General features: G+C 35.3%; 2 protein-coding genes across 5 annotated transcripts; one reads left to right on the top strand and one right to left on the bottom strand.

Moving 5' to 3' along the window:
* Positions 1–913: 913 nt before the first annotated feature.
* Positions 914–6628, top strand: LOC131014631 (spermine synthase). Of its 4 annotated transcripts, none has more exons than XM_057942663.1 (12): positions 914–1066; positions 1225–1388; positions 2516–2739; positions 2874–2918; positions 3150–3226; positions 3324–3446; positions 4057–4161; positions 4240–4312; positions 4742–4813; positions 5180–5375; positions 5622–5751; positions 6188–6628. In XM_057942663.1, the coding sequence occupies exons 3-12, from the start codon at positions 2547–2549 to the stop codon at positions 6251–6253; spliced, it is 1080 nt and encodes a 359-aa protein (XP_057798646.1). In that variant the 5' UTR covers positions 914–1066; positions 1225–1388; positions 2516–2546; the 3' UTR covers positions 6254–6628. The 4 variants fall into 4 exon arrangements, with proteins under 4 accessions (XP_057798646.1, XP_057798645.1, XP_057798644.1 ...); XM_057942662.1 differs by having other exon boundaries at positions 914–1108; XM_057942661.1 differs by having other exon boundaries at positions 914–1388.
* A 9577-nt stretch (positions 6629–16205) lies between these two features.
* Positions 16206–19601, bottom strand: LOC131014630 (abscisic acid receptor PYL8-like). The gene is made up of 3 exons (XM_057942659.1): positions 19056–19601; positions 18050–18265; positions 16206–16989 (listed from the first exon to the last, which is right to left on the bottom strand). Exons 1-3 carry the CDS (start codon positions 19179–19181, stop codon positions 16771–16773), a joined length of 561 nt encoding a protein of 186 aa, XP_057798642.1. The 5' UTR covers positions 19182–19601; the 3' UTR covers positions 16206–16770.
* Between the last annotated feature and the right edge of the window lie 6649 nt (positions 19602–26250).

The following is a 26250-nucleotide window of genomic DNA, read 5'->3' as shown; positions in this document are numbered from 1 at the left end:
AATATTATGCTCCCTCCAAGATTCGAACCCTGCGAAAAAAAATCACCCTCCAGATACAATATCAGCCATAGGATTGATAAAATAAACGCACCAGAACGTGCCCTAGATCTCACTAAAATTAGGGGGTCTCATTGGAGCGGCCCCCTATATATATATATATATATATAGATGTTTATAGTTTATTTCTTAAACCTTCGACTCATGTTTGATTGGATATTTTTAGAAGTTGAAAATGAATTCAATTAATTGAATTCATTAGTTGTTGTTTGGTTTGAATAATGAGTTAACTATTACTTTTACTTGAGAGTAACACAATCATCCAATTTGTTACCCCTTAAAATAGAAGGGAAACAAAAGAAATGAAATCTAATACTAGTGATTCATTTTCATTGTTAAACAAAAGACTCAATGTAATAGTTATTGTTACCATTGCATTCTTTTATTTGATTCTTGTTACCCCTCAAAATAAAGGAAAACAAAAGAAAGATAATTTATTATTAGTGATTCATTTTCATTGTTAAACCAAGCATTCAATGTAATAGTTATTGTTACCATTTCATTTTTTATTTGATTCCATTCTCTTTCCATTATTTTACTTTGTGTTTCCTTTTCATTTATTAAACCAAATACTTAATAAAAGTAATAGTTTTTATTACTATCTCACTCTTTTATTTGATTTTCGCTTTTTATTTTTCTATTTGAACCAAACGAACACTAAATATATATCATGTACAGTATCAATCATCCTCGCCATTTATATCGTAAGGATTTGTTGTAAATTGGAATAAATGTATGATTTGAAGTTCGAATTTTATAATAGGCTTTTTTTAAAAAAATATCAACAAATTTATAATATTTCATTTCTGAGTCAAGCAACTATACATAAATATAATACGATTAGGCCGTATGTGTTGAGTTTGTCAGTATGTCTATATTCATATTTATTTAATTTTTTTAAGTTATGCATTTTTATATCATGTACATTTTTCTTTTTATCAATATATCATGTATTTTTAAAAGTGTAGGAATTCCTAATACTACAACTCCATAAAGTCGGTGGTAAAAGGTTTGTGAAGCTTTTGTATCTCCATCGAATTCCCGTCACGTGGTATCCTTTTTCATTTTTCTTTTTCGCAACAAATTCTGAATAATTGAACAATCCCCTTTTTGGTGGGAAGAAATACTCAATACATAAACGTTTATGTTACACTCTAATTTTTCCAGCGACGACTGAAGCTCTAGAAGAAAAACATGGAAGATTTCAGTCGCAATTTCTGCCATCAATAGTTTCTTCTACGCTTCAAGAGTTTATTCACCTGTTTTTTGCTGCCATTTTCTCGTTTGGTTTCCCCCCTACAAATTTTTCGGGGATTCCACATCCGCAACAGGTATGGATGCGATTTCGTTCTATTTTCTCTATCTGAAAGCACATTAACGGTGGTTGTGGCGATCATTATATCCCAATCCACATCTCCCGGGTTCTCGAGAACCCTAGTGCGCTTCTGAGTTTTGATGGAGGGATTAGGATTTGGGGTTTGTTGATTTCGTTGAAGAAAATGAATTGCGTTGCACTTTACTATCTCTTATAATTCGTTTGTGTATGCTTTATAATCCGTGACACACAACTTTTTACCGCAGTGAGGTGATTGTTGGATTGGAAGCTTTTAATTTTCTTCACATTCTGGGAGACCTTAAACCTATAATCATTTTAACTAGGAAAATTGATTTCTAAGATCACTAATCGGTGAAAGATATTTACCATCCCGTGAACAAATTTCCATTAATTGACACGTACTTTTGGGCGGCGTAGAAGCCGCGTATTTGTTATTATTAGACGATGATTGCGATTATTTTTTGTACTTGGAAGAAAAATATTTAATTGCTGTTTCTATTTAAAATTATAGCGTACTGATTCTGCTGTTATTTTGGTGTAATATTTTACTAATTTTCTATCCTACTCATTCTTTTTTGTTCTTTCCATATCTTTCAGCTAAATTCCTTCAAAGAATCTTTGTGTTCTTTATTGATATATTTTCAATCCTGCTAAATGACAATTAAGTTTGCTCGGACCCTTCTCTTAGATTGAACTTGTTCTCACGTTCTGCTGGTGAACATATTATTTATGCATTCTGTTGGACTCATTTTTTCTTAGCTTTTAGTGTTCAAGATTGTTAAAGCTGTATTTATTTTGTTAATTTGGCTAGAGGATATTGTCATTTATGTTTTGCCTTTGTAATTTCTAGTTGACATACCTGTTTGTTAGTGTTAGTTGGTCATATAGATATGTATTTTCTGTTCTTTCTTTTGTGTAATTGCAATTATGCTACCTTTTACGTATGTGCTGTTATGGGAATTTGCTTTTTTGATTTGAAGCCTTTTCTCCTTTTGTGATCCAATCTCCCTTGTTTTCACTTATGGCTTCTAAGGTTTATCTGCACATAATATGTTTTTTTTTTTTTTTTTTTTTTTTTTTTTTTTTTTAAGTGTAACTCGGTTTACCTTATTTGTAATTCAGAGACTGGATCCACAGGAGAAAAGGATAAAGTATGGAAGGCGGCGCAGAAAGAGGTTCGGAATGCCAGAGGGCTACAGATGGGAGGGAGAGTAGTGACAATGGTTCTAGCAAGGCAATCCGTATCCCCTCTTGTTGCTTGAAAGCAAGGGCATCTGCGCCCGAGCTAGATGCCAAGTGCCACTCAACGGTTGTTTCTGGATGGTTCTCCGAAAGGCCATCCTCTGGTATTGCAACATGTTTATTCTGTGTTTCATGGGGCAACCTTGTCCTCTTTTGTCAATCCTACCATTTCAAGCTTTTGTTCTGTGTTCCAAATGGGCTAATGACTTAGTTCTCTTGTGATATTTATTCATTGCAGATGAATCTTTGAATGAAGTCTATTTTAACAATCCAATGTGGCCAGGTATAATTCCCTTTTTCTGATTCAAACGCCATAATAATCCTTTGTTAATTATTTTTAAATTTGACAAAACCAATTCACATATCATTGTGTGGAAAAAAACTCTACTTCTTTTGATGTTTGAATCTTAAATTTTTTTTCACTTGTGGGGAAGTGATTTGGCAGCCTTAGTTATTAGATAGCTTCCCAACTTGAATACAGTTTCGTAATTAATAGATACACACATGGTTGTAGGAGAGTCGCATTCCCTGAAAGTTGAAAAGATTTTGTTCAAGGACAAGTCGAAGTATCAGGAGGTTCTGGTTTTCCAGGTTCTGCATCTCTGAATTTGTTTTACCGTATTCTGTTTGTATCTGTTGCAAACTTATTATTCACTCACATAGTCTGTACTTCGTCATTTCTTTGCAGTCTTCAGCATATGGAAGGGTACTTGTGCTAGATGGCATTGTTCAGTTGACTGAGAAAGATGAATGTGTTTACCAGGAAATGATAACCCATCTCCCTCTTTGTTCAATCGAATCACCAAAAAATGTAATTTCTGGATACTTTGTCTGTTCAAGCATCTATCTTGGGGAACATATCCAATTGCATCACTTGGTTCTCCCTTTAACAGCTGATGCTTTAGATTTTGTTTTATGATGGTTCGTCTTACTCTGTAACCAAGCTGAGTGTTGATTTTTTCTTTATAAAATCCTAACTCCGACACGAGTGTTTCTTCTGCATTCTATTGCTGTATTCTCTAGAAATCAAGCAAACAAATGGGTTTAACTGAACTTTGTTCCGTGGCGTACTTCTTCCTTTTTTTTTCTTCTTTTTTTTTCCTTTCAAATACCCTGTTTTTCTGGTAAATACACAGTTCCTTCTTTGTCCATTGTTATGCTCTAAAATATAACCAACGGGCATTACGTTGGAATTCAAAATCAATGTGTTGATTCAGATTCTCACCTTTCTTGTTTAAAGATTGTGTGCTCTTTAGCACATAAGATTTCAATAGAAATGGTTTTCACTGCATGTATTTCTGGAAGATGATTATTTCTATTTAAATGAATAATGACGTTGCCTGCTTATTATGCAGGAGGTTGGTACCCTCCCAGCCTCCCTTTCTGCATAGGTTTTTTATATTTCCCATTTGCGAATGCAGGTTTTGGTGGTAGGCGGGGGTGATGGTGGTGTCCTTAGGGAAATTGCCCGTCACAGCTCTGTGAAGTTGATTGATATTTGTGAAATCGATCAAATGGTCATAGATGTGAGCAATCATTCTTGTTACATAACTTTGCTTTGTATATGTGATGCTCCACATTGCTGATTGTTTTTCAATTCACAGGTAAGCAAGAATTTTTTTCCAGAGTTAGCTATTGGTTTTGAGGATCCTCGCGTGCACCTTCATGTTGGTGATGGTATGATTCTAAGTTCTACATCACATCTTCATATGCTGTACCTTTTCAAGTGTAGGTTGAGTTTAAAATACATTTAGAAACTACGACCTGGACATGTTGTTAAATTTTGTTTATTTCTTTTTCTGTTTGACTTTCCGATATTCAATTTGAATTTTATTTACAAATTTGAATCTGCAAGTTGTTAATTGAGTTAGTGAGTTTCTCATTCTTGATAAGTTTAACTTCCTTCACAAGCAGCTTGAAGTCTGAAAATTGATATCTCGGTTTTTGGATACATGTACCAGTCTGTTTACCTTGAGTTCAAACTCAAATGTTCCCTTGCACTAATAACTGCTGTGGATAGTTGTAGCCCAACTCCATTTGCCTTTATTTATTACTCCATTTGTATGGTTAATAATTCTTAACTTTGTTAAATTTTTATTGTGACAGCTATTGAATTTCTAAAGCATACACCTGAAGGGAAATATGATGCAATTATTGTTGATTCATCAGACCCCGTGGGTACGTGTACTATTGGTGAATTGAACCGGCATGAATAATTGTTTATTTTATTGATTTTTTTACTTGTATATTCTTAACCTACAACATGCATGCATAATGAGCATTGCCAAGAAAGGGCGGTTTTAATTCATTAGATAAGGTAATTAACTGTTAATGAGGAATGGATATTTGTGCTTTCCTGTTAATGTTTTGACTTGGGAATGGATAAGGTAATTAACTGTTAATGAGGAATGGTAATTAACTGTTGGTGTTGTATGAGTGGACCTTATATCATTTTCCCGTCCCCCCTCATTATGCTTGACTTGACATAGTACCACTCGAGGCATCCTACAAGTAGCTTATCGTTTATGGTTTTTGACTGCTCAGGTCCTGCTCAGGAGCTCGTGGAGAGACCCTTCTTTGAGACCATTGCCAGAGCATTGAGGCCTGGTGGTGTTCTTTGTAATATGGCAGAAAGTATGTGGCTTCACACACATCTGATTCAGGATATGTTATCAATATGTCGAGACATTTTTAAAGGTTCTGTCCGTTATGCGTGGGCTAATGTCCCTACATATCCGAGGTAAAAACTTTCCAATCTATCATACAACTAACTACAAGTTCCCAAACTGCATTTAAATACTAATTAACCTGCAACTTCTCTTGCGAAGTCCCATTAAGTCTGTACAGGGTTATCCTAAAAATTAATCGAGTATGTGCACCAAAATTGTTTCGTTTTACTGTGTTTATAAATCAAGATTCTGGTGCATTTTTATTTACTTGCAATCTGTAATTTGGTGGTCTAATAGTTTCTCCATCTGGTCTGCAGTGGTGTTATAGGATTTCTGTTATGCTCAACTGAGGGACCACCTGTTGATTTTGTACACCCTATCAACCCCATTGAGAAATTGGATGGTGCACTTGACTACAGAAGGGAAATTAAATTTTACAACTCTGAGGTATCTTCTGGTCTATTCTATAAATATTTTTTGTAGAATGACTTTTATTGGTGCTCTGCTATTGTTATTTGGATTTAACAATGCTGTTCGTTCATAGATCTCTGGTGTTGAAGCATGCTGCACTAAACTAATATAGAAAGCATCACTAGCTACTGCATTCTGTAATTTAGCCAGACTTCTTCAAACTCAACTGCTAAGTTTACTATTGTTCTATTTGTTTGATTCGTCAACCTATGTGTGCTTTTCTCAGGCTATTTATCTTCTGTAGACTGTATAATTAACTCTCAGGATTCTTAGCTTTTGAATATATAAATTTGATATTGCCCATCACCAGCCATTCTGAATTTAAGAGATCGTCTCTATCCCAAATTTCATAGTGCTGATTGCAATATATACTCACAAGGGCACTCAACTATGGTTTGCGTATGACTGACAGATTCATAGAGCTGCCTTTGCATTGCCATCTTTCGTAAGGAGGGAAGTAGAAGCTCTTCGGGGTTGATCAACCTTCTTTCAAGTCAATGTGTTGTAGTTGGTCTTATGCCTCATTACTCACATATTAAACAGGTAGATGATGGTGTTTGCCTCGCTAAACATTATGACTGATGATAGATTGGGGATATCATATTACATATTCTATTTAGTATGGATTGTTGGATTTGGTTGCAGCGGATTTGTTGCTTGGTATCAGCTATCCTCTTCACGTGTTACTGGGGTCTTATTGTGTATGTGGCGTTATGCATTCAATAAGTTCGTTTGAGTTGTTTCATCATTTGGTGTGAGATTTTGCAACTTGAATTTCCATAGGGATGGTGTAAATTGTTTGATGTTAATTTGGTATGAAACTATGATGCCTGTCTACAACAATGGCTTTCCAGTTGTTGAGTTTGCTTGTTTTACAACATATTGTCCCAAGTTCAAATTGAATTATTACTACTTGTAAATCTTATCGTTGCACATTTGAATAAAGTGTCGCATTCTTAGACTTCCTATTTCCGTCGGTTTCGTTGAACTATTGAAAAGGTTGATGAGTAATTTTTAATAAAGTTTTCAAATTTAAGAGTTTATGTTTGGAGCATTTGGCAACGTTATGCGAAGTTAGAAAGTCTCCTTTTTAAATTTTTGCGATACTAGTTATGTGGTGCATTAATAAACAAGATTGAAGGATCATTACCTAATAAGATACAACGGTTTTTGTGACATTTGACATGAATGTCAGCGGAACTCTAATTTATACTGTAAATCAACCAAATTTTTATCTTTTACGAAGATAGTTACGCCGCACAATTAACATTTAATATGCATACACAGTTTGTTGAAATCAGTGACTCGTCTCATTTGATATACTCTTTTCGAAAGAATTTTTTAGAAGAGAATAACATAAGTTTTAAGAAAAAAGTTGTTAAGTATATTGAGAGTGAAAAAAAAGTTGTTGAATGTATTGAAAATGGTGAAAAGATATTTTAATTAGTATTGAAAATAGTGTAAAAATAAAAAGTAAGAGTAAATGAGATATTTATAAGTGGTGTATTTTTTTTTTTGAAAAGTCAAGATAAATTATATAAATAAATAGTACAATGGGTACTCAACCCTCAAATAGTACAAGTCCAAAGCTGAAAAACAAAAGTTACGACTTAGGAGAAATACAATCTCTTGAATGTAAGCACCAGTCATTAACGGAGTAATAAAATGTGCGAGGAAAATGTGCACGTAGCCATTTCTAAGAATTAATCTCCACATCTTCCACAATTTTATTGATAACCGGATCAACTCCATTAAAAATGAAGTCATTTCTCATTTTTCAGATTCTCCACGTAGTACATTGCCAGATTATAAGTGGTGTATATAGTCACTTCATGTTTTGGTTATTGCATCGGTAAGTTCGAATTTAAATTCCTTTTGCAGTGGACTCTAAAACCAATTAAGATGAGCTTTAATTGCCCCTAAGAAAATCATTTCTTCGTCTCCAAATTAGAGTTCATTGTGGCGGACTCTTCCAAATTTGGTCGCATTAATTATTAGGGTCAAAATTTAAAATACCCACCTTCATAACTTATCTATCAAAAATATCCACTTTCACAAAACCCCTATCAACCATATCCAACTCATTATTCATGCCAAAACTACCCCTCAACAAATTCTCAACAAATCCATCATTAAACCATTTCATGTTCAAATTATCATAATTCAATTAATACATAATCAGGCCCAACATGCTTCCGTACAACTTCGAAATAATTCAAATCATAAATCAACAGTATACCTTTTGTCGACTGGTCACCTTCCGGAGCTTTTATCGCGTTTTGCGGACTTCTTGCCTCCACGGCCTTCGTCCAACCACCTACTCGCAAGTGATGGTTGCAACCTTCTTCCTTCACTGTGTTCCGGCTTTCGCCGAATGGTCACCTTCAGGAATCAGTTTCCCTCCTTCACTGTGTCTCGACGCCAAATATTTTTGTTGAAAAATGAAAAGAAAATATTTTTACTAAACCGGAATAGTTGGACAAAAACTAAGTGTTTATAGAGGAATTATATAATAATTAATTTTATTTCATAAAACTCCCCAAGGGAGGAGACTAACTTGTTTTAGCTACTCATAGTAGCTAATCCTTGTGTACATAAAATAAAAGAAAACTAAAACTAAATACGAAAAACTTTAAAACAAGAATTTAAAAAATACAAAGATAATTTCTAGAGAGAGGAAGTGGTGTGTGAAAATGTTGTAATTTTCGGATTATCTTCTTCTCTCCAGCACTTGGGTCTATATAGAGGTTTGATCCCCTCTATAATTGCTTGGTTGTTGGCCTTGGATTCCATCCTCGTGGCCAGCTTGCTTGAATATGACATCCACCTTCTTTTGTCGGCCTTGATTGCTGACACTTGTTAGTGGCATCACATGGTGCTGGACCCCTGCTTTATCTTCTTGTGATAATGCTGGTAGGGGCCGGCTGCTTTTCTCTCCACTCACTTTTGTCCTGGAGCTTTTGGTGAGTGGTCCTCCTGTTCTTCCACCCACTTTTGTCGTTTCTTTTGTGGGTGCGATCCTTGCTGTGAATCACATGATTCACTTAGCTTTGTCGGCCACCTTCCTTTTTTGGTGCCCGAGGTGTCCTTCCCTTTGGAGTCTGATGCTTATCATGTTCATCAGACCGGAACCTCCTTTTATCCGGCTTTGGAAAGAATCCTTTGCCGAAATCTGGCTCCTTCTGCGATGAGCATTGATCGCAGACTTTCTCGTTCCAATGGCCTAGATGAGCCATATTGCAAAACTTGCGACGAGTCTCCTGGCTCCCCGCAATCCTGTTCTTCCAAATCATTTGCCGTTTCTTCTCGAAGGATTCTTCGGCAAAAGGAGTTGTTGTTCCTGTCATGGTATTAACTAGGAACGTTCCCAGATCCGAGCTTTGATAGAACTTGAATCTCGACTTCATTTTGTCCATCTCTGTAAGACAGACCCATAGACCCCATGCTCGTCTAGTGGAGATTTGTTCCTCCGTGAATGTTGAGACGATTGCGGCCTGGAAGTCGGGAACTTTGATCCTGTTAAGGGCTCCCGTATCAGGTCTCCGAAGCTTAATGAAGTGGAAAGCTTCACGGATTCCTTTTCCGACTGGCTCTGGTGCTGCACTGAAACAGTACAATTCCAGAACATCTCCCCTTTTGAGGGACTCGTTGTTCTCCCATGTGTCGAACACCGTTTTCTGGATCCATTTTGGTAGACCCTTGATTTCGGTGAAGGCTGGGGCAGTGGTATAAACTGAGGCCAAAGCCCCAAACTCATACCGTTCCTTAACATCGTTTGGATTGGCTCCTGGAGTTGTCCAAACCCTTGGATATTTTCCGGCAACATCAACCCGGCAATTTCCCGGATTAATGCCCTTCCTTGTGAGAAGTTTCTCCCACCTGTCCTGGTACATCTGCCAAGAAGGAGAAATTTCAATAAAGTCAGTATCAACCTTAACTTGGCCTGTCATGGGCCTAAGATTGATCTCTCCCTCTTTTACCCCAAAGGTGGAGGGTTGACATGTTGATTCAGGGTGTGACCCCTTAACAACATCTTTTTCTCGAGAGTCTGGCTGTGAAACCGTTGTCTCAGGACTTGTGCTAGGGGTACTTGAATCCCCTGCTACAGGTAATCCGCCCTGTACGGAAAGCATTGCTTTAGTCCGATTTTCACGGACAGCGCGCAAGAGCGGCTTGTTGGTTGCTTCCTGCAGATTGAACATCTTCATGAAACAGACATCGATTTGGCTAGATACTTTGGCTTCGTCAGCCGCTTGTATCTTTCCTGCTTGTTTGGTATGTAGCACACACTTGTGCCACTCTTGTTGTAGCAGCTCTAGACTTTCAAAGAGCTGCCCCTGTATTGTCTCGATGGCCTCCACTTCAGGGAGCTCCATCCCTTGTAAGGAAATCTGCAAGAACATTCTGATCAGATTTCAAAACGACAATATCATAATCATAATATTGGCATTCTGCTTGCCATCTAATTAATCTAGCCTTTTCAGGTTTAGATTCGATCTTTTTAGTTAAGAAAGCTTTAACGTTGGTGTTATCTACTTTCAAAACAAATTTTTTAGCAAGTAAGAATAGCGGCCATTTTTTGAACGCCTTCCTGACTGCAAAAAACTCTTTCTCGTTTATGTGCCATCGCACAGCCTCGTCGTTGGAGAAAAGACCGCTACAATATCTGCAAGGTTCTTCTCCAAAAGGGGTGATCTTTGTGAGTACTGCTGCCCACCATGAATCACTCGCGTCGGTGTAGAGGACCAAATCATCCTCGTCTTGTGGTATCGAAAGTTTCGGGAGATTTTTGCAAATCTCTTTCAACTTCTTCATACCCTCTCGATGTTCCTCCTTCCATATGAATGGAACATCTTTCTTCAGTAGTGGACTGAAGATCTTTCTGTGTTCTGCAAGGTTTTTGATAAACATCCCTGCAAAATTGACAACTCCGAGAAAACTTTGGAGCTGCTTCTTCTCCTTGAGATCCTCCGGAAAATTCTGGACCTTCTCCACAATATGATCTTGTAGAATGATTACAGATTCATCGATCTCAATCCCCAGAAACTCCATCTTCTGGGTGGCTATGACTGCCTTCTTTTCAGACAGCACAAGTCCTTCTTGTTGACAAACATCCGCAAAGATCTCCAGATGCCTGACATGTTCATGAATGTTCTTTGATGCAATGAGAATGTCATCAATATAAACAAACATAAACGAAGAATAATCTTTGAAGAGATTATCCATCTTCCTTTGGAATATCTGAGGCGCGTTGGCTAGCCCCATTGGCATGACATTCCAAACATAATGTCCTTGAGGAGTTGAGAAGGCTGTGAACTTCTTACTTCCTTCCTCCATGCGAATCTGGTAGAAACCTGATTTGCAATCGAACTTTGAGAATACCCTTGCACTTCTGATGCAGTTGATAAGGTGTTCTCTGCTCGGGATGAAATATCCGTCAAACTCAAGAATATCATTAATTCCTTTGTAATTAATGACCAGTCTTGGTTTTCCTCGCTTGATCTCCCCATGATTTCTCACCAGAAATCCCGGACTGCTGTAGGGTGATCTTCCTTCTTCGATCAGCTTTAAATCAAGGTGTTCCTTGATTATACTCATCATATCCTGTTGATCTCGAGGGTTCATCAGGATAGGTCTGAACCTTACGAACTCATGCTCCTTTCCAGTTTTAACTTTCAAGGTTGCTCTGAGCTGGTTCTTGTCCCACCATGCCAAAGGATTCTCATGGTAACACCTCTGAATCCTTCTTTTGACGTCGGCAATGGACACATGTTCTTCTTCCTTGATATCTTTGTGTGATATCAGGGATACTTTGAGGATTTGAGTTTCTTCCTCAGAGAGATTTGGGAATCCCTCAGTTCTGCATTTGAGCAAAACTTCTCCGAATCTCCTTTGATCCTTCATTTGTGGTCTTCGGAGTCTGCCATCATCACCACGCTTGCTGCGGAATCTGATTGGCATTGATCGATGAAAGGCTCCATTGAGCCTTTGCACAATGATTTTGTGGTCACAATTGGTTGTGAACACTAGCCTCCTGGCTTCATTGTCCTGTATGTACCTCTTGAAGCTTTGCAGAAAATTATTTCCGAATAATATATCTGCTCCGGTATCATGGAAATAAATTGGTGGAGTCTTGACCTTGTACCAAGGTGTCTGTCCTGCTCCGCCGATCAATATTTCCGTTTGTTTTACTCCCTTTGATAGAAGTAAAATCTTTTTGGAGAAATCCCTTCCTGCAATTCGAGGTAGTTCTTCTTCAACTTCTGTTGGAAAGGCTCCTCGTTTTGCTGTACAGATTCCTGCTCCTGAATCCACATAAGCAGCAAAATATTCTGCTTTGTATTTCTCATATATCATCCCTACAGAGATGTATATCGAGAATGGGCTAGTCATTGGATCATTACTCTTTGGCGTCCAATGGTGATCTCCATTCCTCCTGATTTCCATGACCATGGTTTATATTTGTCAAGGAAATCTCGTCCTAAGATCAGGACATCTGCTTCCTGTCCGGCTTGGCCTTCGGTTTGGATTTCAAAACCTCCAACCTCAAGAGTTCCGATGTATCGGTTGTCTCCTGGATTCGCCAAATAATACAACGAGCTACAAGGAAACTTGTTTTCCCTGCTTGTTGTATCAAATCTTGTGGAAACTTGTCTCCATCCTTCGGGACATTTGAGCTTGACTCTCATGTCCGGAACTGGTGTTTCCTGAATCGCCCCTCTCTCGTATGATTGAGAGAAACTTCTTGTAATAGGCCCTGAAGTTAGCCTATTTCCTTGGAATGATAGCCTTGGTGCTCCTAGTCTGAGACTCTGAGTATGGCTAAGCACCGGTTTGTCTCCAATGTCGATGTCGATTTCTCTGATCTGAGGAATCTCCACACGGCTTGGATTGACTGCCTTGGCAACCTCCTTGAATATTTCTGGAATTTCAATATATTCTTTTCCCAGAAATAACTCCGTGTGATGGGAATTTGATAGGGCATACGAGACTTGATAAGTCAATGAGTATGGCCTATTTCCATCTGTCAAATACTCCTTCTTCTTGTAGTCCTGATATAGAGTCAGGGCTCGGCTGAAGGATGAATCTTGCAGATTATAAGCGATTTGTGGATAGAACTCGGTTATAATCTTCTTGGCATAGAGATTGCCTGAAAAAGCTCCAAGAACTGCTTCTTTAGCATCTCTGATCCTTTTGTCGCAAAGTGCGACGTCAATTGGTTGATCTGTCCCTGGGGAAAGGGAAGATTTGATTACCAATTGAATTGCTCCAATATGAATCCATTTCATCGTACATGCGACTTCTGGCTTCATTTTCTTGAGATCCTGCTTAATTTCTTCGGCCGGAACCAGCTGGATTTCCACCTGGTTACTTGTGATCTCAATTGGAAGCGCCATTTCTTGGCTTGTGACGCCAAAATAGACATGATGCTTCCTCTTGGTTGGAATCAAGCTATATAAAACTCGATTCAATCTTCCATTAGAAAACCCTTGGTAGGTTTGAACCTCTTCGGTTTCCTTCTTAAGCTTTCTCACGAGCTTCTTCACCACTTCTTCTTGTGGAATCAGAAAATGGCTAGTAAATCCATTCTGATCCTCCTTCTGGGTGTGGTGGACCTCGTGCTCCTCTTTAGTCTGACTCGTCTCCGGTTGATCCATCGGTCATCTCCGAATCCTCAGAACTAAAGACCTCTTCTTGCTCATATATACTCTCATCAGAGGATATATCTTCGAATTGATACACGGGTATCAATTTCTGGTGGTAGATAGCATCTTCGATATCCGGTGTGGATTCGAATCTTCTTATCTTCCTTTTCTCGTTGTCTGGGCAATTGGTTGAAATATGCCCCTTTGCTCCGCACGACCAGCAGTTGCAATCCTTAAAACTTTCATTTGCTTTGGCCTGAGTACGCCTGAAAGTTTTTCTCGCCGGGATTCTCTTTTGATTTGAGAATCGGTTTCTTGATGGTCCGCTCCGTTGGCCTGACTTGTAGGAGCGCGCCTTCTGTCTGGTCCACATAGTTCTCGGCTTCCAAGAACTCCTTCTGGACTTTCTTTCATAGGGTTGGTACCTATGTTTCTTTCGGCTCCTCTTTTGATACAGCAACTCAGCACCGATCTCTGTTGGAAGATCAATGTTGTCGCACATCAATAATGGAGATCTCTTGTTGAGTTTCCTCAATCTCTTGAGATTCCTCTGGTCCGCCGCCTTCTGGCACCATTCGGACAGCTTCTTGTGAACATATGACATCCTTCTTGATGCACTATCAAGTGGATATTCTCCAGGTGAAACGTACTCGTTGGTGAGCATCTCCCTCCATGGACTTGGAAACTTTGTGAAAAAGAGGTCCTTGGCAGTTCGATCATCAACAACCCCCATATGGACATATAGGGTGTATAGGCGTAGAAATTCATCGAGAGCTTTCGGCTCTAGCACAACCAATCTTAGATTGTAGAGTGCCTGATGATATTTCTTTTGCTTTTCCTCTGCAGATCCTTCGAAGAAACCCATTCCGAGAAAATGGATTTTAATCTGCTTGGTAGCCAACGTAAGAATTTCAGCAGCCGATGTGTGGCTGAACAATTCATTCTTTCCTTTGGTGTCGGCTCTATCCCAGAATTGTTTTGCCATGCCCGCAAAACTTGCCTCGAAGATTTTGACAAATTCTTCTTTGTCATATTCTATCGTGGCAATCACAATCTTCATTGCTGAAGCCCATTCATCGATGAGTCCTTCCCAATCTTTGAAACTGGCTTCATCGAGGTTGAGAATCAATCCGTATGGATGGATTGGTTCAAGTATGGCCTTTCCTACAGGAGTATCCCGCATCTGTGGCCTGCGTCTTCTGGTTCGTTGGTAATGGCTTGCATCATCTGAAGCCCCTCCCCTTTTTGATGAACTTTCTTCTTGGTGCTCAGGTTTGGGCACTTCAAGGTTGGGCATCTCATCCCCTTGGTTCATCTTTAAATCCACCATGTTGAGGTTAGCAAAAGATTCTGCTAACTCCTGTAGATCTTCTAATCCGATTCGATCAAGGCTATTCATTTGCCTTTCATGATTCGAATTATGTCCTCTGGTGTCAGCTCCTTGGGTGCTGCATCGAGTGGTAATGGATACGTCGGGTCATTGGACCATTTTTTCCGAGTTTTTCCGGAACATGGTTTTCGCCGTTCGATCTCCTCCACTCTCTTCTGGATATCACGCAAGAGGGTTAGGATTTCCTCTTGTTTGAGTGATATTTTGCTCATCTCCATCGGTAGCTCATACAGCTTGTTGCCGTAATACTCCACCGTTTTTTGAATCTCCCGTAGGTTGACATTCTCGGAAGAATCTGGCTCGATCTTGTGGTAGCTTGGATAAGCTACTCCCGCCTTGTTTTTTGGTTCCATCAATCGTGTGACTGATGGGCCTCGTCTCTGGTTCGTTCAATCGCCGATCTGGTGGCGGCGAGTCCCATGAGGTTCTCATGGTAGAATTGGATACTCGTGATAATATCACGAATAATCTCGACATCTTCTCCTCGTCGTACGTTGGTAACGAGGGCTCGATTGTTCCAGTTGAGTCCGTCGAGTAGACGGGTAATTTCGCTCTCCAAATTTTGGAGAGTGTTCCTGTATGGTACACATCTCGGACACTCGTCCGGATCCATAATTTTCAGTGGAGTCTCATCCCACATGGGTTAATCATAAAATAAATTAAAAATAATATAATTCCTCTATAAAAACCTGCTCTGATACCATTTTGAGAAGCGCGGGGATCAATTTGAACAATTACCAATTTTTATCATTTTTTGCTTAACAGTACGTGGCGTTGTCTCACAGTCCAGACCCAGATTACAGAGTAACCTATCGGGCACGAGGAAAGTTTCCAGCCGATATACCGGTCAAGCTTAATTAGGCAAAAGATGGGAGATAAAGAGAAATTAAGTATAAGGGTAGAAATGGTATTTCACTATGAAGTGGGTATTTTTCATAGATGTTTTATATAGGTGGGTAGATTTGATAGATGTATTATAAAAGTGGGTATTAAAAACCATTTGCCCTAATTATTATGTACTCCAAGTTCAGTTATTCCTGCACAGTTGACTTTTAAATTGGATGGGTGTTTGTCCCATAATATTTGGCATTCATTCCACCATTAATTTTAATATTTTATAAAACTAAAAAATATTATACTATGTATTAATTCTAGTTAATATTTATCACTAACACTAAAATTTTAAAATATAAATAAGCCCTATTTGTAGATTAATTAATCCTAAAACCAGTTATTTAATTAAAGAAATTACAATATAAATATAAAAAATAATTATAAACCCTAATTGAAATATGAACCTAATTAATAATATTAAAATAATACTAAAACACAAGAAATTAAAATTGATTAAGAAATTATTAAAAGCTAAAAAAAACAAAAAATGGGACATGAAGTGAAAACACCAAAAGTGGAATAGAGGATTCCATATATTTTTATACAACTGCATACATCCATATAATTCGTGGGTTTAGTAAATCACTAAATTGTCATTTTCCAAAATCTATCGAGTTTTGTTGTCAACATTCCAACCTAACGAGACCATAACTCACACAAGCAATATACATCTTCGGCGTGAGCTTTGTGATGGATTCACCTCCCAAGCTTCAATAGCTGCAATATAACATGAAAAATACAGCCATTACATCATCTGTATCATCTCCACATTTACATCAGTAAAGGAGCACAGGTTTCCGCTAGTGCAGAACCCTCATTTTTGGGCTCGGTTCCAACATTCCATCTGTTTATAAACTGTTGTTCATGAGCAAGAAGACGCACGACCCCAAAAATGACTTCGAGAACAAGTTACAAATAACAAACAACACGAGTACAAGACAAAATGTAGAAGGCAGTAGTAAAGTAGGTCGAACTCAGAAGAAATGGCTATTCTGCCTCCAAAGCCTTGAGAAAAGCTCCATCCTTGGTGAAAATAGCATCTAAGCAACGTGTCAGCATACGGTTTTACGCACGGTTGATGGGTTCAGTCCTGTCTTGCACAGCCAGCCTCTCCGAAACATCAGCCAGTGATTTCAGATTACACCTGATCAGTGCTTCGACAAAGTAGCATGTTTCGTCTTTTGTGTTCCCTTCTGGCACATCCACCACAAACGATTCAATCACCACTGTCCCAGGTCTCCCGTCAATGACCTCAGGATGAACAGACACCATGGAAGAGTAGTTCTGCAAGAAAGGTATAGAAATTTTTATACGCAGTTAGATTAATGCACAAAGAAAGAAGCAGAGCAATCAGGCAAGATCTAATGAGTCAATTTCACCCTGACTGTGACAAGATACCTAAACAAGCATGCGATGAAGTAAATGTGTGTCTAAAGACTGTGAGGCATGGAGTGTGACTGTAACCCCTCCAACCCCCCACCCCCATCCACCACGCAAGCGTGGCCACACACACACACATACACAAATAACATGTAGCTCGGAGACGCTGTTAAAATTCTTGTAGTCTCAAATGCACCTAAGTAGGAATAGCAAGTTCTACAGTTTTATCCTTCTCAGTTTTGTTCTAGCCTCTCTACTCTATCATGTTCCAAGGATGGAATCATAGTATGGCATAATTAGAGCATAACCTTAAGAAACATTCACATAAATTAATCTTGATGTAATGCCTACAAATAAAGATGTTTCCTTGAAAATTCAACCTATAAAAGATAGTGAAGTTCAGGGGTCATATAACATTCACATAACAATGAATTCACGATGACTGATTAGTCACTAATGGTAACATGCACTGTTCATACATTACAATCCTTTGTAATAGTTAGAGATTTGTATTCCACCTTATCTTATTACCAAAAAATTCCTGCTGGAATGACTCTCAGATGGATCATGAGTTTTTACCTTTTAATTACAACCCAACCAAGAAATTTCATTGTAAATCTAACTTTTAAAAGGTGATATGAATTTCAAGGCATAGTAGGCAAGATTCATGAACCCCAACTCGACATTAGCACTCTTAAGAAATTCATGCATCCACAAATTTATCAAAGAAAGGCCATAACTTTATCAAGAGACACAATATCAAAACTAAATGGAAGTGGCCAACCATCGCATCCATACCTAAACTTACTATAAATAGGAGATAAAAAAAAAAAAAAAAACAACATAAAAAGTAGGGGACCAATGTTGGTAATGGTTTAATTCCTAACAACAATGCACGAAAAACTAAGAAACAAATTAGGAGACCCAGAAAACTAAAAATAGAGGAAGGGAACTTTGATCATACTCTGAGTCTGTGGTCTCCACCAACGATCCTTACGCTAAGTATGTGTTCATTATCATCAAGAAGCTCCAATCTCTCGGTGCTGGTTGTAGCAGGGAGACCCGACTTGACATCAACTTCCCTCAGACTGCCAATTTCAAGATTTCCCTGCACAATGCAACGGCTAACAAAAGGTTTGTACTTCTGTGGTTGATCAAACCTCCTGACCAGAGACCAAACCTAGCAGAAAGCAACAATATCAATTACCATGAGTATAAACAGATGAAGCTATAAACGATGCTTTTTTATAAATCCATCACTTGACTTCCATATAATATACAAAAACATTTAATATAAATCAACCTTCCTGTTATGCACCTTGCTTCAATTTCAAATGGATTAAATATCTTAAATATCCATTCATTTGGTATTTTCCCTCCTTTCTTTCAAACAGACAATAAAAATCTCTTGCACAAAGAAAAAAAGTAGCAAGAAACCACATCCTCCAGAAACATGAAACCTTGGAACTAATCAAAAGTTATTTCTTCTTATAAATCAGAAAGTTCCGCTAGAAAAAGAATGTTCATTACACTTACTATTATTATTATTATCAGAAAAAATATAACCAAAATTCTCTCATACAGATGATCAACAGAATTTTCCACCCTCAATGTAATCAATTCAGATAAAAAACTAAGTAATGACAATAAGTATTCGCAAGAAAAACATAAAATTAACAACATTGAAATGAGAAGAGAAGCACAGTATTTTTATCTTTTTCTCTTCATGAATCTATCATTAAAGAATCCAGTCAATCTGAAAGTAAACAGATTAAACGGAAACTGAATCCAAATTTCAAATCAAGAATCCCATCACAACCAGTTGAAGTACCATAACATCCTCCCCCGACCAATCAGAGCTCACCAACAGGACAAGATCACCAACAGGAAAAGAACCCCAAACATAAATCAAATTGTAGTCAGCATAGCAATCAAACAAATAAAAAGAGAAAATACAAGTGTAATATTACAAGATGTACGGGCGCTTTAATATGCTTGATGAGGAACGAACTGCATTGATTATCCTTAATCTGGTGCCTGTGATGCTTCAGTGTATACTCACTCTCCACCGCGCTCAATCCTTTGATGTTCATCATATTGTTGCCGGAAATTTCACCTCCGATCACCTGAATAGACACAGCTACCGGCGAGTTGACTCAGCGAGATCCGTACAGACTCGGCACAGCCATTTTCGAGCTTTGGAGAAGTAGTGAAAACTAAGGTGTGTGCCGCCTCATCATCATCATCATCGATGTGCCTCCCTAAATGGAAATAAATATAAAATCTCACTCTTATTCTTACCCATATTTTCCTTTTTCTTCAATATTTTATTTTTAGACTTTCGTATGCTAGAATTTTACGAACATAATAATTTTTATGCATTTTTTTTTCTTTCATATTTCAAAGTTTAGAAATCGAGTGACTACTATTTGTTTACGCGTTTTTCTAAGTGCACAAAATTAAAATTTCAGCCTCGTTCAATAAATATTGGTAGATAATTCTAGTAACTGACTTTCAATTCGAGATTGAGACACAACCACCATATATTATTTGTAGAAAATATTGACAGTTATGTTTTATTGAAAGTAAATAACAAATAATGTAAATGTATCCTCTCAAAAATAATAATAATAATAATAATAATAATAATAATAATAATAATAATAATAATAATAATAATAATAATAACAACAAATAATGTTGTTATTGTCCTTATCTTCTAAGCATCGTTGTTCTTTTCTACTCTATAAACGTCTATAATTGTTGTCCTCTTCCCAAATTTAACCCAAACCCCTTTTAAATGGGTACAAGAATCTATTAATTATTATGCTATTTTTTAGTAGGGATAATATCTAATTTTATCATACTTTATTTTATTTAGTAGTAGTGTTCCATTACTTTGGACACATAGATTAAAGAGTGTATAAAAAGTAGATAAAGTAGATTGATAAAAATTATTTAAATATTAAGTATAAAGAGAGATTATATTGTCAAAAAGGGAATGAGACATTACTATTAAGACGGTCCAAAAAGTAAAGTGAGACACTACTATTGGGATGGAGGGAGTAATATATTTTTAAGTTTTTTGACAAATTAATATACAATGTTTAATTTTTTTTCAATATGTTATGTGCCTGAATTTTGGCATAAAAAATCCACATTCATATCATATGATATAATAATATGCGTTATGTCAGAGGGTGGTGCGGTTTCAAAAATAAAATAAAATAAAATAAGAGGGCCGGGGGTGCAGTGCACCACATCAAATTCGACGTTATATGTAAATTTTTCGATTTCAAAATTTTGACCCTTTGACATTATTAAAAATGTATCGAAATGATGTGCTATCAATTTGCCAAAAATTAAAAAGTTTGACATTATCGAACAAAATGTTAAAAATTTGAGATAAAATTGAATTTTTTTTTGATAAATTATCCAAGTAAATAAAGAAATTTAAAGATTACAAAACGATCGACTCAAATATTGGATATTAAACACTTACAATTAAATCGACACACACCCACGATATTTTCTCTTTTTTAGGATTTCATACAATTGTAATGCAGATATTATCTATACAGCATATACAACGTATACAATGCAGACAATTAACCACATATTAGCTATGAGGATTGTAGTCCTTTTTTGTTTGTTTTTTGCTCAAAGTGCACATTTTTTCGTAAAAACGATGTAAAACCCTAATACGTAAATGACTAATAAATCGAAGGTGCCATGAGTGATAATATGAGCAATAAAATAATTTAACTTAATCGAGTTAGATCGATTATTTAATCATTCCTTAATTTATTCTATCATATTAATCTTATGAGGTGGTCTTGGGTACATTCAGATGTACCGTACAACCGGACAGGGACGGATCCAGAATTTTTTTGTCATGGGGGCACAAAATAACTATATATATATATATAATTTGTTAAAAAAAAAACTACATTCTTTGAAAAAAAAAATACTACATAATAATTCAAGTCTATTATAATTGAAACCTACAACAATAAAAATTTATTATATAAAATATAATATAATTTATAATTACAGAATTCATAATTAATATATTAAAATTTATAAAATATAATTAATAAAAATTTATACAAAAATAATAAAGACATTAAAAATTTTATAATCACAGAATTTTAAGATTACAGAGTTTTATAAAAATTTATATTATAATTAATAAAAATGTATATTATAATTACAGAATTTTGAGATTGGCAATAATAAGATATAATAAAAATTATATAAATATACATATATAATTAATATATATAGAAAATGTTGTGGGGGCACGTGCCCCCGTACTCGGAGCCGTGGATCCGTCTCTGCAACCGGATTATACCTTCACTTAAACTTTTACCTTTACCCTGATTTGAACTCATATCCTGACCCAACCCATATAAATAATACTATTCTGGTACGGATCAATCCGGTTGTACGGTACACCCAGGTGTACCCAAGATTTTGTGTAATCTATAGTACTATATTAAAAAGGGAGTTTCTAATTTGAAATCAATTTCAAATTAATTTCAAAATTGAGTGGCAATTTTGTAGTTATAATTAAATAGAAGGTTTATGTTCAAACTATATATTTTTCTGTTTATTTTTATTTTCTTTAACTTCTTATTTATTGTCACATTTCTTTCCAAAATTAGATTAATTATAAAATATTTAATATACATATCAAATTAAAGATCACGATAAGAGCTTTAATATGATACTATATTTTATGAAAATATTTGATTTAAAATGTAAAAATTAAAATTTGTTTAAATATTAAAGTTTTATAAATTTCTCTCTCCTCTCTCATCTTTTTTGAATAAATATATTTTTAATTTTTTTTAACTTTTTTTTGGTTTTGTTTTTCATAATATCAAATTTTATAATTGTGATTTTTTTATTTTTCAATATTAAATTCAAATAAATTCAATTAAAATTAATTTTTTATTATATTTATAAGTATAATAATTGAATTAGTATTAATTTTATATAAATATAAAATTTAAAAATGTTTTCCCGTGTATTGCAATGCAAATGCTAGTCTTATTTATATGATAGAGTATGATTATATAATCAACTCAATTTTAAAGTGATAAACATTTCTTTTGTCATATTTCACTTGACCTATTTTTTTAACACACTTATTCAGAAAGATTATAGTATAAAAATGTATAAACCAATATTTAAGGTAATATAAAGTGATTATTCATAACAGAAACATATAAAATCAAATTGGACAATCCAAAAATGAATGGAACTGATGAGTAATCATCCAATTGAATGATTAGAGTGCAAATAGAATTATCCATCACAAATCAAATCATGCAAATCAAATATTTGATTAAATTAAATTATTTTATCAATTATACATTATCATCTAAATCAAATACTTTATATAACTTCAAATATTGTTTAATTTATAATAAGCAATACTTACAATTACCCATATCTGTTTTTTCTCTCTTTTTATCGTCTAAATGTTTGTCTGTTTCTGTCGTTCATCATTTAAATTATAAACCGCCCCTAGGAGTGGTAGGACCCGTGGAGTCTCATCTAGGAACCGACTTTTTTTTTAGCAATTTACTCAATTTTTCAATCAAAATTTGACCACTGAATTAAGTAAATCAGTCGGAAACTTGCAAGTTCAAGATAGGATTCTGAAAAGATGGTGGTTTTAGATGATACACAAACAAAAAAGTGACAGAGTGATATCGAGTAGAAGTTGCGTTTCAGTTTTGCACTTATATATAGATTAAACCTCGCTCATTCAACTTCATATAAATCTTCTTTTCCCTTAACCAACTTCTTTTATAGTTAGATTAATTCTGTTGTTGTTCTTAGTAGCTATCAACCAAATTCTTAAATAGGGTACATTTTGTCTAATTTAGTACTAACTAACTAGCATTTGCACCCCGTAAATAGGGGGTACGTTTTGCCTAATTTAGTACTAACTAATTTAGATTATAAGTATATTATACAATCTAATCATCTGTACCAAACGAGACATAATAGGTGTTTAACTAGATTTATATGCTTTTAATAAGTGTTTGACTAGATTTATATACATTTTATTTATCTCTAATTATTTTTTTTCACTTTATCTCAAACTTTTGCTTCTAATTTATAAATTACATAATCTAAATATTTTGACAATTTATAAGCTCTTAAAATATTTTTAAAAATTCCTCAAAAAAAATTATAAATTATTATAACTTATATAAACTCTCTAAAATAAAATTAGCCAAACACCTGGCATGCATTACTTGACATTCACAGAAAATTTAATACAAAATGGAATTATGCAAGTAGGTTGGCCTAACCTGGCCCGATCGAACTATGATACTCCTTCGGAGTATTGATTATTATTATTATAATTATTATTATTTTTTTTAATTATTTTTTTCCTGTAAGATTAACGTGTGTGTTGAGGTTTGCCCGATTGTAAACAATAAATATATGTATTTAATTTAATATATATAAAATTATGTATAATTTCAATATTTGTAGATCAAATGTATTTATGCAAATTATTATCTTTATTTGATCATCTGATTCTTTTCTTCAAATTGATCCTTAAAAAGTTTTAAGTAGTCCTTGAAATTTATTGAAAAAATATGTCGTTGATCTTCTTGGACTTGATTTTCGAGCTTTATAACGTTGATATAGAGAGCCTTCGCCTTGTTTTCGGATCAAATATAAAAAGATAATTAAAATTATCTAAATAACTTTTTAATTATTTTTAAGCAGTATTTAACATTTATCGAAGGATAAGGCCGTCGGTAAAGTTTAACATAGAGGTAACAGTGGCAGATACCATTGGTATATAATTATTTTTCATTAGATCAAGTAAGAAATTAATTTTTGTAGTACTGAAAAATATGTTTGTTGGTAATCTCTCAATAATTTTAAATAAAATAAAACAAACCGACTATTTTTCTCACAATTTCTCTCTCCAAACTTGTAACCCTAGCTCCGCTCTAGCCAACGCCCGGCCGTAGTAAGCCTTTTGCATTGTCGTCGTCATCGTCGTCAGTCTCCTCATTGTCGTCACCGTCTACCATTGATAATCCTCTCTCTTTCTCTCTTTGCCCAGGTCGTCGTCGCCCTAGCACCCCATCACCATTATTAAATAAATTGTGATTGTTATTGGATTGTTGAAAAATTGATTTTTATTGTCCTTAAAGGGACACCAAGCGGTGCGACCTATTGTGTGTGAACAGTGAGATCTCGGGTTTAAACCCAACTGTTCCCCCTCCCCAACTCCCCCAAGTCAAAAAAAAGAGAAAAAAGAAAAAAAATGTATTTTATTTGCCGTAATTTTATACTCCCTCCGTCCCTGAAATAAGTTCATCTTTTTCCTTTTTGGGATGTCCCCCAAATAAGTTCCTCTTTCTTTCTTTCCATTTTTGGACAACTACCCCACCACTAATAAGCTTTATTTATTCTTAATTTACACTTTTTCACCACTCACAATACTAATTATAACACTTTTTCACCTTTTCACCACTCTCAATACTAATTATAACATTTTTTTTTCTCTACTATCAATACACTTTACCACTTTTTCTTAAAACTCGTGCAGTCCCCAAAGAGGAACTTATTTTGGGGACGGAGGGAGTATGTAATAAAGTTAGAATTAAAAAACAAAGTTAAATTACCGACAATTAATATGTACGTGTAGTCGATGTGTCACAAGAAATCACCAATTAATACAATACTTAAGAAAGGGCGTTATGGTGCTGCATAAACTGGGTCCTTTGGAGGTGCCGAAATTCCAGTCGATTTGAAGATAAAGTTTGGGAAATAAACAATGTGGTTTTGGAGATAAAAGCGAAAATGTGGAGTTGGGGTAGAATCTTTGGAATTTCAGACGTTGGATCACGTTTTAAGGACTGGATCTCAAGATATTCATATTCATTGTTACTGTAAGTTACTCTTGGTACCTCTGATACCTGATTTCGGTTTTAATATAATCCATTTTCTTATCAAAAAAACAATCCTTAAGAAAGAACATCAACACATGAAAGCCAATTCATTTGTCTTATAGCATAGTTCCCAGGACCGTATTCCATCCGGTAACTTTTTACTGAATTCAATATTTCCGATCCCATATTTTTATCAACGATTTTAATTTATTTTTTAAAATAAAAATAAGATTAGTTATTTCACTGTATTCTCTACATTGTAGTTATTTTTTAAAAAACTTTTTTATTTTTATTAAAAAATAAAAAATGCAATTTTTTTTTTAAAAATAAGTAAAATGTAGAGAATACAATAAAATAACTAAATTATATTTTTATTTTAAAAAATAAATTAAATTTTTTTCTATTAAACTAGTTTGTGGGTGGCCACAATATGACTGGATAGATTTATATATAATTATCGATAGAATATTCTGTCCTTTTGTGGTGTTGTGTCGATTTTTGCCTTATATATAATCCAACAACCCGCATACACTATCAGGGTTTAATACGACCAAATAATTATTTTTCAGGTAACGGATTCTTTCCAGAAATAATCTTGAAATCATAACAAAAACATTATTTATGAGTCAGATATTGTGCTTCCCTTTAAAAAGTAGGAACTACTTTCTAACCAGGGGGCTTAGTCCACTGGCCACCGGGTCCTCACTTAAGTGAAGTGACCTGGGTTCGATCCCTCTTGGGAGCGAATTGGAGATTGGAGATATAAGGTGGACTTTGGTGAATGGAGAGATAAGGTGGTTCTTGGAGTGGATAGGGAACTAATTACTAACATCTAACATAACTTTGCCCGATCAAAAAAAAAAAAAAAAAAAACTAAATCATTCGGACGGACTGAAACATCTTTTTTTTGTGACAATAAATATATAATGTTTGCCGTGGACAAAATGATCGCTATAAAGTGCTGAAGTAGTGGAATTTCTATATCTACAAATATATATATATATATAACTATTTATAGTCAAGGTCACTTTAGAGTTAATGATCATGATCAAGAAAATTATATATGGATATCTAGTCATCGCACCAAGCAAATTAAAGCCCATAGAAACAATATGATTCATGATGTTTTGCACAAAAGTATCAGTGTTTCAAATTTGTAGTTTACGAATACACATGCATTTTATTTATTCAAGTATAATCTTATGATGTATGTAAGATGTGCATCAGT

The sequence above is a fragment of the Salvia miltiorrhiza genome, chromosome 3, assembly GCF_028751815.1.
Source record: "Salvia miltiorrhiza cultivar Shanhuang (shh) chromosome 3, IMPLAD_Smil_shh, whole genome shotgun sequence".
Taxonomy (NCBI): Eukaryota; Viridiplantae; Streptophyta; class Magnoliopsida; order Lamiales; family Lamiaceae; genus Salvia; species Salvia miltiorrhiza.
The sequence above is the reverse complement of the archived record's forward strand: the minus strand, read 5'-3'. Positions and strand labels throughout refer to the sequence as shown.

What these genes read in the sequence shown, in the direction of transcription:
- LOC131014631 (XM_057942663.1), top strand. Translation starts at nt 2,547, where the DNA reads ATGGAAGGCGGCGCAGAAAGAGGTTCGGAATGCCAGAGGGCTACAGAT. An exon ending in AGGAGGTTCTGGTTTTCCAG is followed by an intron (nt 3,227 to 3,323) that starts GTTCTGCATCTC and finishes ATTTCTTTGCAG; the next exon opens with TCTTCAGCATATGGAAGGGT. An exon ending in GCACCTTCATGTTGGTGATG is followed by an intron (nt 4,313 to 4,741) that starts GTATGATTCTAA and finishes TTATTGTGACAG; the next exon opens with CTATTGAATTTCTAAAGCAT.
- LOC131014630 (XM_057942659.1), bottom strand. Translation starts at nt 19,181, where the DNA reads ATGATGAACATCAAAGGATTGAGCGCGGTGGAGAGTGAGTATACACTG. An exon ending in TTAAAGCGCCCGTACATCTT is followed by an intron (nt 18,266 to 19,055) that starts GTAATATTACAC and finishes GCTTTCTGCTAG; the next exon opens with GTTTGGTCTCTGGTCAGGAG. An exon ending in GTGGAGACCACAGACTCAGA is followed by an intron (nt 16,990 to 18,049) that starts GTATGATCAAAG and finishes CCTTTCTTGCAG; the next exon opens with AACTACTCTTCCATGGTGTC.